Source organism: Salmo salar, unplaced genomic scaffold (genome assembly GCF_965601325.2).
Source record: "Salmo salar unplaced genomic scaffold, fSalSal1 ptg000129l, whole genome shotgun sequence".
NCBI classification, from domain to species: domain Eukaryota; kingdom Metazoa; phylum Chordata; class Actinopteri; order Salmoniformes; family Salmonidae; genus Salmo; species Salmo salar.
The window spans coordinates 1260482-1273404 of record NW_027675318.1 but is presented as its reverse complement, the minus strand read 5'-3'; the positions used below and the strand labels follow the sequence as shown (position 1 = coordinate 1273404).

General features: G+C 43.4%; 1 protein-coding gene across 1 annotated transcript; it reads left to right on the top strand.

The window, feature by feature from the left end:
- Positions 1–3454: 3454 nt before the first annotated feature.
- LOC145866115 (E3 ubiquitin/ISG15 ligase TRIM25-like) lies at positions 3455–7671 on the top strand. Its single transcript, XM_082970971.1, has 3 exons — positions 3455–4097; positions 4530–4625; positions 7339–7671. Exons 1-3 carry the CDS (start codon positions 3501–3503, stop codon positions 7420–7422), a joined length of 777 nt encoding a protein of 258 aa, XP_082827097.1. The 5' UTR covers positions 3455–3500; the 3' UTR covers positions 7423–7671.
- The last annotated feature ends 5252 nt before the right edge of the window (positions 7672–12923 follow it).

Sequence of the window (12923 nt, the reverse complement as noted above, 5' to 3'; positions counted from 1 at the left end):
CATTTGTGAGTTGTCTCCTTTTGAAAGACATTGCTAATGCTACAGCTTAGCTCACTAGCTACATACATAAACAACAACACTGAATGGCTCAGAGTGAGAGGGGACGTGATTGACTGCCGGCATCCGTCACTTGTATCAATAAATCACCATCAGAAAATGTTTTGTGAGGTAATTATTTGTGTATTTACTGTTTTATTCACATGTTTTCAATTCTGGGTGACAAATCATGCATTCCGATTCTTGCATAGATTGTAATGGGCACATATTATGTGTGTAAAATACTTATTTGAAGGTTATACTGATTATGATGAGCTAAGCTAATTCCAGCTATGTGTATGGAGCCATGTTTGTTGACATACAATGCATTCTGGGTTTCACGTAATCATCCGTTTGACCAAAGATGTTATAACAAAATGAGGTGAGTAAGAGTTCACTCATTTTTTGAGGACTTCCGGAAATGAATGGTGGGATGTGAACGACGGTAGATGACACACCGCTTCGACACTATAAACAGACCGAACTCATCTTGTCTTTTATTATCTTCGGTTTCTGTGAGGGAAAAATGCATGGCTGCTCGCCGAAACTAATCGTCGGATTACTGTCGATTTCTAGAAAGTGTTTTACCTAATTATTTCGATCAATGGTGAGCTCACCCCGTGATGTGATTAATTATACATAGTAATTGCAATTAGCTAATTCATATTGTAGTTTACGTCAGCCGAGAATTAGAAAATATGACTGCTTGTGTTGGGTCAATCTTTCTTCAGTTAGCGCTACGACAAATGTAGCCTACATTTTTTCCGGTTAGGATGATTGTGTTGTGATATATATATATACTTCTGTGAATATCTGAACCATTTGCATCAAAAAATAAACTGCTCACATTCAGGAGATAAACTTTGTAAGGACTGTGTGTGTTTTGTGTAAAATAGTTTCTGAAAAAAGTGTGTCCAGCTCAAACGCTGATTGTTGCGTCATTGTAAAGTGTCCGTTGTAACGGGGTTCCAACCTACTAATCAACCCGCTTCACTGTAGAACGGCTGGTATGAATAATAACAATGGCTGGGCTGATGGGCACTTCAGTGAGTTGGAGCCTTTGATTGCCCTGCCTCTGGGAGCCTGTCGACTTGTTACATGATTACTGAGTGAAAGAGAGCCTATGAAAGTTTTCATGGAGGGTGGGGGACCCCTGGTGGCTGAACCTGAGATCAATGAGAGAACTTGTCAGAAAAACGACAGAGTCCCACTTTCTCTGTCATTGTACAAAGTAGAGAGTGGGGGAAAAATGTGTAAAAATGTATACAGAGGCTCTTGAATTTGTCATAAAAAAAATTAAAATAGTGAAAAAGGATTAAAATAAAGTTCCAACAGTACATGAGATGATCAGACTGAACCAACTGCTATCTTAAAATGTTTATTCAGTTAGAAAACAGGATGTATTACATAAAGTTATCACAAAATTAAAGTTATCACACAATTAAATAATAAATCCTCACTCACACAGACAAACATGGCTTCATTATTGTTCACAGTTTATTATCATAGTTTCTCACAGATCCTGGCTTCCACTGTTAGAATGGCTGAGCGAGAGGAGATGGGGCTTTTTTCATAGCCTGAGAGAGAGAGAGAGACATTCAGTTTTACTAGAGGGGTTGGGTGCGCCCCCTGTTGGCTGAACCCGGGTGGGAGGTTCCCCCTTAGCAAGCAATGGACCCCAGCACACCACTGAAGCCATTAAGAACTATATTCAAAAACACACCTGGTAACCTGTTCAATCACCAGGCACACGGCTCAACATAGTTCAATGACAGAGACTGTGGACTTAGAATCATTTTGGGTAAAAAAATAAAATTGTGAAAATTAATAAAATAAAGTAGCAGCTGTCTTTGATATAATCAAAATTAACTAACTGCTATCTTGAAATGTAGAGAAAGTGTTTTAAAATAGGCATCCTATCATTTGAAAATTAGTTGAAAGGCTAAGGATTCTCTTCCTGAGAAGAAGCTGACAGCCTTCAAACAGAGCAAAAAAAGTGGTCCCAAACAATATGTCAAAATGAATTTAAAAAATGATACAGCTGTCTTTAATAAGATCAAACTGAACTAACTGCTATCTTGAAATGTTGAAAAAGTGTTTTTAAATAGGCATCCTGTGGTTCGGGCTATGTATTTAGGTAGAGGGGTGTTTGGTTTATGTGGTTCGGGCTATGTATTTAGGTTGAGGGGTGTTTGTTTTATGTGGTCAGGGGTTTGTTAGAACATAGACTATGTTAGTGTATTTCTATGTTCTGTCTTGTCTATTGTAGTTCTATGTTTAGTTTATTGGGGTTGGACCTTCAATTGGAGGCAGCTGGTTATCGTTGCCTCTGATTGAAGGTCCTATAATTAGGAGTTTGTTTGTCATGGGGGTTTTGTGGCTGATTGTTGCTGTGTATAGCTTTGTGCCTTACTGGCCTGTTCTTTGTCGTTTTGGTTTTCCTTCTTTGTCCTTTAATAAAAGAAGATGAGTGTACATTTTCCCGCTGCGTCTTGGTCTAAACCCTACGACACCTGTGACATTTACATTAGGGTGTATTGTTAGATACTACTGCACTGTTGGAACCAGGAACACAAGCATTTCACTACACCCACAAATAACATCTACTAAATATGTGTATGTGACCAATAACATTTTTATTTGATTGTATTTTTGAAAGTGTTACATAATTCTCAATCCGCTTTGCGTCGTGCCTAAAAACAGCACTTAGCCGTGGTACTGTATATTAGCCATATACTGTCACCACTTCCACCGAAGTCATTTCCTCTCCTTGTTCGGCGGTCGGCGTCACCGGTCTTCTAGTCATTGTCGATCCACTTTTTTTCATTTTCCATTTGTTTTGTCTTGTTTTCTTACACATCTGGTTTCCATTTCCATCATGAATTGTTGTGTATTTAACCCTCTGTTCCCCCCATGTCCTTGTGTGGAATTGTTTGTTTGTAAGTGCTTGTACTCTGTTACTGGTGCGCATCGGGTTTTGTACCCATGTAGGTTCGTTTTGTATTAAACTGCTCCGGCTATTACCTATCTCTGCTCTCCTGCGTCTGACTTCACTGCCACCAGGTCCGCAATCCTTACATATACCACACCTCCTCAGGCCTTATTGCTTATTAGAACACATAAGTGTATTATAAGGCATTATAAAGGTCATTAAAATAATTCTAATATGTACTTCATAGAAACGGTTACCCTTTATATTCCAATAACTCACATTTTAAGATTCATTATTTCATTTATTCCATGTTAAGGGCTCTAACCAAGGAACAAGACTATTTGTCTCCCTCTTGCTGTTGCATGCAGTTCCTCTCTCTCTTCCTCCCTCCCTCTAACCCCTCCCTCCCTCTAACCCCACCCCTCTGGCAGAACCAGGAAATCCCTCCCCCTTCACAAACTCTCTTCTGAGGAAACGAAACTGATCTGAGTCTCTGTGTCGTCTGTCTGTGTGAGAGTGAACAACCGTCCAAATGGCTCAACAGGGAGTTCTGCTGGACCAGGACCAGTTCTGTTGTTCTGTCTGTCTGGATCTACTGAAGGAACCAGTCGCCATCCCCTGTGGACACAGTTACTGTAGGAGCTGTATTGAGGGCTGCTGGGATCAGGATGTTCTGAAAGGGGTCTATAGCTGTCCTCAGTGCAGACAGACCTTCAGTCCGAGGCCTACGCTGAGTAAAAATAACATGTTGGCTGAGGTGGTGGAGAAACTGAAGAAGACAGGACTCCAGGCTGCTCCCCCTCCTGCTGTGTGCTATGCTGGACCTAGAGATGTGGCGTGTGATGTCTGCACTGGGACCAGAAAGCAGAAAGCCCTCATGTCCTGTCTGGCGTGTCTGGCCTCTTACTGTGAGACTCACCTCCAACCTCACTACGAATCTCCTGCTTTCAAGAAGCACAAGATGGTCAAAGCCACCGCACAACTACAGGAGAAGATCTGCTCTCATCATGACAAACTGCTGGAGGTTTACTGTCGTACCGATCAGCAGTGTATCTGTTATCTGTGTACAATGGACGAACATAAAGGCCATGATACAGTGTCAGCTGCAGCAGAGAGGACTGAGAAACAGGTAAGACCAGAACAACTTGTTGGTGACTGTCTGATAAACAAAGAATTAAAGATACAGTAGGAACTAAGGCTGTTTGAATATGAGATCATTCAAATGAAATTGATCCTCAGCAGAACAAATATGAACACAAACCTTGAGTATATAGATATGTCAACCCAGATTCTCCAGATGTATCACCATTTTATAATGTCAAACACTATTATCATTCTGAATGCCCTTTTATGAGTCCAAAGTTCAGTCTCAACCTGTTGATACATGTAGTCCTACCATAAAAACTATAATCATTCACATAGCAACAAATAAATATCATTTAGTAAATGGACCATCCATTTTTTAGACCTTCCTCTCTATGGGCCCTATGTCACATTACTATACTATTGATCTACTGGACTAATAAAGCTTGATAGCTCATTGAAGAGTGATTCTCCACAGAGGCAGCTGGGGATGAGTCAGCAGAAGGTCCAGCAGAGATTCCAGGAGAGAGAGAAGGAGCTGAAGGAGCTCCAACAGGCTGTGGAGTCACTCAAGGTGAGTATTGTTGACCAGAGGAGACACACCATTTCACCTGTCCCCTCCAGTCAGAGAGAGAGAGAGAGAGAGGTAGAGGGGCCCCTATCCAATCCCACTGACCCCACTGTTGGGAACAGGTTGTCACTGCTGAGGCAGTGAAGAAAGTAGAGGAGGATGGGTCAAGGCTGAGGGATCCTGAGAGGATCCCTGTGAGTAGTAGATCTGTGACAGCACAGAGGGATGGGCCAACCAGTGATATATGCTTCAGTAAGGTTGGCTTCTTAGTGTTCATAGCAAATGGTTATCAACTGTACTGCAGAAATGGAATGTAAATCACAGAAAAAAAATATGTTTTGGTGGCAGCTGCAGAGAAGTATTTGGTCATACTAGATTTGACTTCAGAAGAGTTCCAGGGTGTGTTGAGTGGTGGTGTCCCGTCCTCCCAGGTCGTTGGCCTGGTGCAGGAGCAGATAGGGTCAAAGTAGTGGAATGGGGTAGTGGGTTTTAATGAGTGTAGGGTTAGTTGGCCTGGTGCAGGAGCAGATAGGGTCAAAGTAGTGGAATGGGGTAGTGGGTTTTTAATGAGTGTAGGGTTAGTTGGCCTGGTGCAGGAGCAGATAGGGTCAAAGTAGTGGAATGGGGTAGTGGGTTTTAATGAGTGTAGGGTTAGTTGGCCTGGTGCAGGAGCAGATAGGGTCAAAGTAGTGGAATGGGGTAGTGGGTTTTAATGAGTGTAGGGTTAGTTGGCCTGGTGCAGGAGCAGATAGGATCAAAGTAGTGGAATGGGGTAGTGGGTTTTAATGAGTGTAGGGTTAGTTGGCCTGGTACAGGAGCAGATAGGGTCAAAGTAGTGGAATGGGGTAGTGGGTTTTAATGAGTGTAGGGTTAGTTGGCCTGGTGCAGGAGCAGATCGGGTCAAAGTAGTGGAATGGGGTAGTGGGTTTTAATGAGTGTAGGGTTAGTTGGCCTGGTGCAGGAGCAGATAGGGTCAAAGTAGTGGAATGGGGTAGTGGGTTTTAATGAGTGTAGGGTTAGTTGGCCTGGTGCAGGAGCAGATAGGGTCAAAGTAGTGGAATGGGGTAGTGGGTTTTAATGAGTGTAGGGTTAGTTGGCCTGGTGCAGGAGCAGATAGGGTCAAAGTAGTGGAATGGGGTAGTGGGTTTTAATGAGTGTAGGGTTAGTTGGCCTGGTGCAGGAGCAGATAGGGTCAAAGTAGTGGAATGGGGTAGTGGGTTTTAATGAGTGTAGGGTTAGTTGGCCTGGTGCAGGAGCAGATAGGGTCAAAGTAGTGGAATGGGGTAGTGGGTTAATGAGTGTAGGGTTAGTTGGCCTGGTGCAGGAGCAGATAGGGTCAAAGTAGTGGAATGGGGTAGTGGGTTTTAATGAGTGTAGCGTTAGTTGGCCTGGTGCAGGAGCAGATAGGGTCAAAGTAGTGGAATGGGGTAGTGGGTTTTAATGAGTGTAGGGTTAGTTGGCCTGGTGCAGGAGCAGATAGGGTCAACGTAGTGGAATGGGTTAGTGGGTTTTAATGAGTGTAGGGTTAGTTGGCCTGATGCAGGAGCAGATAGGGTCAAAGTAGTGGAATGGGGTAGTGGGTTTTAATGAGTGTTGGGTTAGTTGGCCTGGTGCAGTAGCAGATAGGGTCAAAGTAGTGGAATGGGGTAGTGGGTTTTAATGAGTGTAGGGTTAGTTGGCCTGGTGCAGGAGCAGATAGGGTCAAAGTAGTGGAATGGGGTAGTGGGTTTTAATGAGTGTAGGGTTAGTTGGCCTGGTGCAGGAGCAGATAGGGTCAAAGTAGTGGAATGGGGAAGTGGGTTTTAATGAGTGTCGGGTTAGTTGGCCTGGTGCAGGAGCAGATAGGGTCAAAGTAGTGGAATGGGGGTAGTGGGTTTTAATGAGTGTAGGGTTAGTTGGCCTGGTGCAGGAGCAGATAGGGTCAAAGTAGTGGAATGGGGTAGTGGGTTTTAATGAGTGTAGGGTTAGTTGGCCTGGTGCAGGAGCAGATAGGGTCAAAGTAGTGGAATGGGGGTAGTGGGTTTTAATGAGTGTAGGGTTAGTTGGCCTGGTGCAGGAGCAGATAGGGTCAAAGTAGTGGAATGGGGTAGTGGGTTTTAATGAGTGTAGGGTTAGTTGGCCTGGTGCAGGAGCAGATAGGGTCAAAGTAGTGGAATGGGGTAGTGGGTTTTAATGAGTGTAGGGTTAGTTGGCCTGGTGCAGGAGCAGATAGGGTCAAAGTAGTGGAATGGGGTAGTGGGTTTTAATGAGTGTAGGGTTAGTTAGAAGGCTGTTTTTTAGTATTATCATAATTTCCCCTTTTCCCATTTTGTATCCCATAATATCATGGATTTATATTATAGACCAGTTGAGGCAGGTGAGATGCCTTTGGATATACGACGTAATAAATTGTCATTAGCTTATTGGGTTGAAAGGCTGTGAGGTTGAGCATCCCACTGCTACTGTTCTAGATGACTGTTGGGAATATACTAGTAGACAAGGCAGTGGTTTTGGTTGGACAGTTGGAAAGCTTGCTGATGAGAGTAGTTTCAGGGAGTTGGAGGTTGGCCCTTTCTGTGGTGATAGGGGATGTTCCTCCATGGTTACTCCCAGATCCTGTTGTTGATCTAACCTTGGTAGACAAAAGGAAAGATTGGGTCAGAAGTCAGTGATAAAGGGAAACTGGTTGACAATTACATTGGTAGAAGTTGTTATGCTTTTTTACCTCTTTTCACAGATGGATCCAAGGGCCCAGATAGTGGGCCCACAGGAGCAGGTGTTTACCTTCCTGAATGTGATGTGCAGATATGTAGAAGACTAACAGATGAACTGTCAGTGTACTCAGTTGAACTGTTGGTGATAATAGTTGTCCTCCAGTGGGTGGAGGACGAACAACCTGTTAGAATTATAGTATCCTCAGATTCTCTGTCTGTATTGAATAGTTTATCATCTGGTAAATCTATTAGGAGTGACCTACTATTGGAGGTATTAATGTTATTATGGAGAATTGAGAGAATGGGTCTAGTAGTGAGATTCTGCTGGGTCCCAGCACATTCAGGTGTGGAATGGAATGAAATTGTAGACTAGTTAGCTAAAATAACTTTAAAACAAGATATAATACATATTAATGTTCCACTGGGTACAGGTGAGGATCAACTTTAGACCATTGAAAGTTCCCTACTAGTCATATACATGTGGAATATGGTATGATGATAACATTCCCTCTCTCTGTCAATGTGTTTGTGTGTCTGTAGTGAATATAGTGGAGGTTGTTCTGCCTCCAGAGCCCAAGACCAGAGAACAGTTGTTACAATGTGAGTCTCTTTATTGTGAAGTAACTAACAGTCTCTTTTTACTGCCACTCCTAACAATCCCTCTAGAAATATATAGCAATAGTAGATCTAATCAAAGACTGGGTATCTATCTGACTCCTCATATTTCTCTGATTTGATCTCTGCTGTGCTCTAATCAAAGACAGGGTAGATACAGTATCTGACTTAACTTATTGTTCTGACTCCCCTCATTGGTCTCTGCTCTTCTCCCAGATTCCTGTCAGCTCACACTGGACCCAAACACAGCAGGCACACACCTCTCTCTGTCTGAAGGGAACAGAAAGGTGACCTATACAGGCCAAGTCCAACCATATCCTGACCATCCAGACAGATTCACCAACCAGTACCAGGTTCTGTGTAGAGAGGGTCTGACTGGGCGCTGTTACTGGGAGGTGGAGTGGACTGGGGAGTGGGTTATTACAGCAGTCTCATATAAAGACATCAGCAGAACAGAGAGAGGTAATAGATTTGGATTCAATAACAAGTCCTGGAGTTTACAGTGCTATAGAGGTGGTTATTATTTCATACACAATAATGTTGAGACTAAAGTATCAGGCCCTCAGTCCTCCAGAGTAGGAGTGTACCTGGATCACAAGGCAGGTACTCTGTCCTTCTACAGTATCTCTGACACAATGACCCTCCTCCACAGAGTCCAGACCACATTCACTCAGCCCCTCTATCCTGGGTTTAGTCTCTGTTATAATAGTACTGCTGAGCTGGTTAAACTGTAGTAGGGTCCACATAGATACTAGTCATGCTGGTGTAGTCTATAGCTGAGCTGGTTAAACTGTAGTAGGGTCCACATAGATACTAGTCATGCTGGTGTAGTCTATAGCTGAGCTGGTTAAACTGTAGTAGGGTCCACATAGATACTAGTCATGCTGGTGTAGTCTATAGCTGAGCTGGTTAAACTGTAGTAGGGTCCACATAGATACTAGTCATGCTGGTGTAGTCTATAGCTGAGCTGGTTAAACTGTAGTAGGGTCCACATAGATACTAGTCATGCTGGTGTAGTCTATAGCTGAGCTGGTTAAACTGTAGTAGGGTCCACATAGATACTAGTCATGCTGGTGTAGTCTATAGCTGAGCTGGTTAAACTGTAGTAGGGTCCACATAGATACTAGTCATGCTGGTGTAGTCTATAGCTGAGCTGGTTAAACTGTAGTAGGGTCCACATAGATACTAGTCATGCTGGTGTAGTCTATAGCTGAGCTGGTTAAAACTGTAGTAGGGTCCACATAGATACTAGTCATGCTGGTGTAGTCTATAGCTGAGCTGGTTAAACTGTAGTAGGGTCCACATAGATACTAGTCACTGCTGGTGTAGTCTATAGCTGAGCTGGTTAAACTGTAGTAGGGTCCACATAGATACTAGTCACGCTGGTGTAGTCTATAGCTGAGCTGGTTAAACTGTAGTAGGGTCCACATAGATACTAGTCATGCTGGTGTAGTCTATAGCTGAGCTGGTTAAACTGTAGTAGGGTCCACATAGATACTAGTCATGCTGGTGTAGTCTATAGCTGAGCTGGTTAAACTGTAGTAGGGTCCACATAGATACTAGTCATGCTGGTGTAGTCTATAGCTGAGCTGGTTAAACTGTAGTAGGGTCCACATAGATACTAGTCATGCTGGTGTAGTCTATAGCTGAGCTGGTTAAACTGTAGTAGGGTCCACATAGATACTAGTCGTGCTGGTGTAGTCTATAGCTGAGCTGGTTAAACTGTAGTAGGGTCCACATAGATACTAGTCACGCTGGTGTAGTCTATAGCTGAGCTGGTTAAACTGTAGTAGGGTCCACATAGATACTAGTCACGCTGGTGTAGTCTATAGCTGAGCTGGTTAAACTGTAGTAGGGTCCACATAGATACTAGTCATGCTGGTGTAGTCTATAGCTGAGCTGGTTAAACTGTAGTAGGGTCCACATAGATACTAGTCATGCTGGTGTAGTCTATAGCTGAGCTGGTTAAACTGTAGTAGGGTCCACATAGATACTAGTCATGCTGGTGTAGTCTATAGCTGAGCTGGTTAAACTGTGGTAGGGTCCACATAGATACTAGTCATGCTGGTGTAGTCTATAGCTGAGCTGGTTAAACTGTGGTAGGGTCCACATAGATACTAGTCATGCTGGTGTAGTCTATAGCTGAGCTGGTTAAACTGTAGTAGGGTCCACATAGATACTAGTCATGCTGGTGTAGTCTATAGCTGAGCTGGTTAAACTGTAGTAGGGTCCACATAGATACTAGTCATGCTGGTGTAGTCTATAGCTGAGCTGGTTAAACTGTAGTAGGGTCCACATAGATACTAGTCATGCTGGTGTAGTCTATAGCTGAGCTGGTTAAACTGTAGTAGGGTCCACATAGATACTAGTCATGCTGGTGTAGTCTATAGCTGAGCTGGTTAAACTGTAGTAGGGTCCACATAGATACTAGTCATGCTGGTGTAGTCTATAGCTGAGCTGGTTAAACTGTAGTAGGGTCCACATAGATACTAGTCATGCTGGTGTAGTCTATAGCTGAGCTGGTTAAACTGTAGTAGGGTCCACATAGATACTAGTCATGCTGGTGTAGTCTATAGCTGAGCTGGTTAAACTGTAGTAGGGTCCACATAGATACTAGTCACGCTGGTGTAGTCTATAGCTGAGCTGGTTAAACTGTAGTAGGGTCCACATAGATACTAGTCATGCTGGTGTAGTCTATAGCTGAGCTGGTTAAACTGTAGTAGGGTCCACATAGATACTAGTCATGCTGGTGTAGTCTATAGCTGAGCTGGTTAAACTGTAGTAGGGTCCACATAGATACTAGTCATGCTGGTGTAGTCTATAGCTGAGCTGGTTAAACTGTAGTAGGGTCCACATAGATACTAGTCATGCTGGTGTAGTCTATAGCTGAGCTGGTTAAACTGTAGTAGGGTCCACATAGATACTAGTCACGCTGGTGTAGTCTATAGCTGAGCTGGTTAAACTGTAGTAGGGTCCACATAGATACTAGTCACGCTGGTGTAGTCTATAGCTGAGCTGGTTAAACTGTAGTAGGGTCCACATAGATACTAGTCATGCTGGTGTAGTCTATAGCTGAGCTGGTTAAACTGTAGTAGGGTCCACATAGATACTAGTCACGCTGGTGTAGTCTATAGCTGAGCTGGTTAAACTGTAGTAGGGTCCACATAGATACTAGTCATGCTGGTGTAGTCTATAGCTGAGCTGGTTAAACTGTAGTAGGGTCCACATAGATACTAGTCACGCTGGTGTAGTCTATAGCTGAGCTGGTTAAACTGTAGTAGGGTCCACATAGATACTAGTCACGCTGGTGTAGTCTATAGCTGAGCTGGTTAAACTGTAGTAGGGTCCACATAGATACTAGTCACGCTGGTGTAGTCTATAGCTGAGCTGGTTAAACTGTAGTAGGGTCCACATAGATACTAGTCATGCTGGTGTAGTCTATAGCTGAGCTGGTTAAACTGTAGTAGGGTCCACATAGATACTAGTCATGCTGGTGTAGTCTATAGCTGAGCTGGTTAAACTGTAGTAGGGTCCACATAGATACTAGTCATGCTGGTGTAGTCTATAGCTGAGCTGGTTAAACTGTAGTAGGGTCCACATAGATACTAGTCATGCTGGTGTAGTCTATAGCTGAGCTGGTTAAACTGTAGTAGGGTCCACATAGATACTAGTCATGCTGGTGTAGTCTATAGCTGAGCTGGTTAAACTGTAGTAGGGTCCACATAGATACTAGTCATGCTGGTCTAGTCTATAGCTGAGCTGGTTAAACTGTAGTAGGGTCCACATAGATACTAGTCATGCTGGTGTAGTCTATAGCTGAGCTGGTTAAACTGTAGTAGGGTCCACATAGATACTAGTCATGCTGGTGTAGTCTATAGCTGAGCTGGTTAAACTGTAGTAGGGTCCACATAGATACTAGTCATGCTGGTGTAGTCTATAGCTGAGCTGGTTAAACTGTAGTAGGGTCCACATAGATACTAGTCATGCTGGTGTAGTCTATAGCTGAGCTGGTTAAACTGTAGTAGGGTCCACATAGATACTAGTCATGCTGGTGTAGTCTATAGCTGAGCTGGTTAAACTGTAGTAGGGTCCACATAGATACTAGTCATGCTGGTGTAGTCTATAGCTGAGCTGGTTAAACTGTAGTAGGGTCCACATAGATACTAGTCATGCTGGTGTAGTCTATAGCTGAGCTGGTTAAACTGTAGTAGGGTCCACATAGATACTAGTCATGCTGGTGTAGACTATAGCTGAGCTGGTTAAACTGTAGTAGGGTCCACATAGATACTAGTCATGCTGGTGTAGTCTATAGCTGAGCTGGTTAAACTGTAGTAGGGTCCACATAGATACTAGTCATGCTGGTGTAGTCTATAGCTGAGCTGGTTAAACTGTAGTAGGGTCCACATAGATACTAGTCATGCTGGTGTAGTCTATAGCTGAGCTGGTTAAACTGTAGTAGGGTCCACATAGATACTAGTCATGCTGGTGTAGTCTATAGCTGAGCTGGTTAAACTGTAGTAGGGTCCACATAGATACTAGTCATGCTGGTGTAGTCTATAGCTGAGCTGGTTAAACTGTAGTAGGGTCCACATAGATACTAGTCACGCTGGTGTAGTCTATAGCTGAGCTGGTTAAACTGTAGTAGGGTCCACATAGATACTAGTCATGCTGGTGTAGTCTATAGCTGAGCTGGTTAAACTGTAGTAGGGTCCACATAGATACTAGTCATGCTGGTGTAGTCTATAGCTGAGCTGGTTAAACTGTAGTAGGGTCCACATAGATACTAGTCATGCTGGTGTAGTCTATAGCTGAGCTGGTTAAACTGTAGTAGGGTCCACATAGATACTAGTCATGCTGGTGTAGTCTATAGCTGAGCTGGTTAAACTGTAGTAGGGTCCACATAGATACTAGTCATGCTGGTGTAGTCTATAGCTGAGCTGGTTAAACTGTAGTAGGGTCCACATAGATACTAGTCATGCTGGTGTAGTCTATA

Excerpts from the sequence above, each read along its gene's own strand:
- LOC145866115 (XM_082970971.1), top strand. The coding sequence starts at position 3,501 with ATGGCTCAACAGGGAGTTCTGCTGGACCAGGACCAGTTCTGTTGTTCT. Across the intron at positions 4,098-4,529 it reads CAGAGAGGACTGAGAAACAG|AGGCAGCTGGGGATGAGTCA; the intron begins GTAAGACCAGAA and ends GATTCTCCACAG. Across the intron at positions 4,626-7,338 it reads AGGCTGTGGAGTCACTCAAG|ATGGATCCAAGGGCCCAGAT; the intron begins GTGAGTATTGTT and ends CTCTTTTCACAG.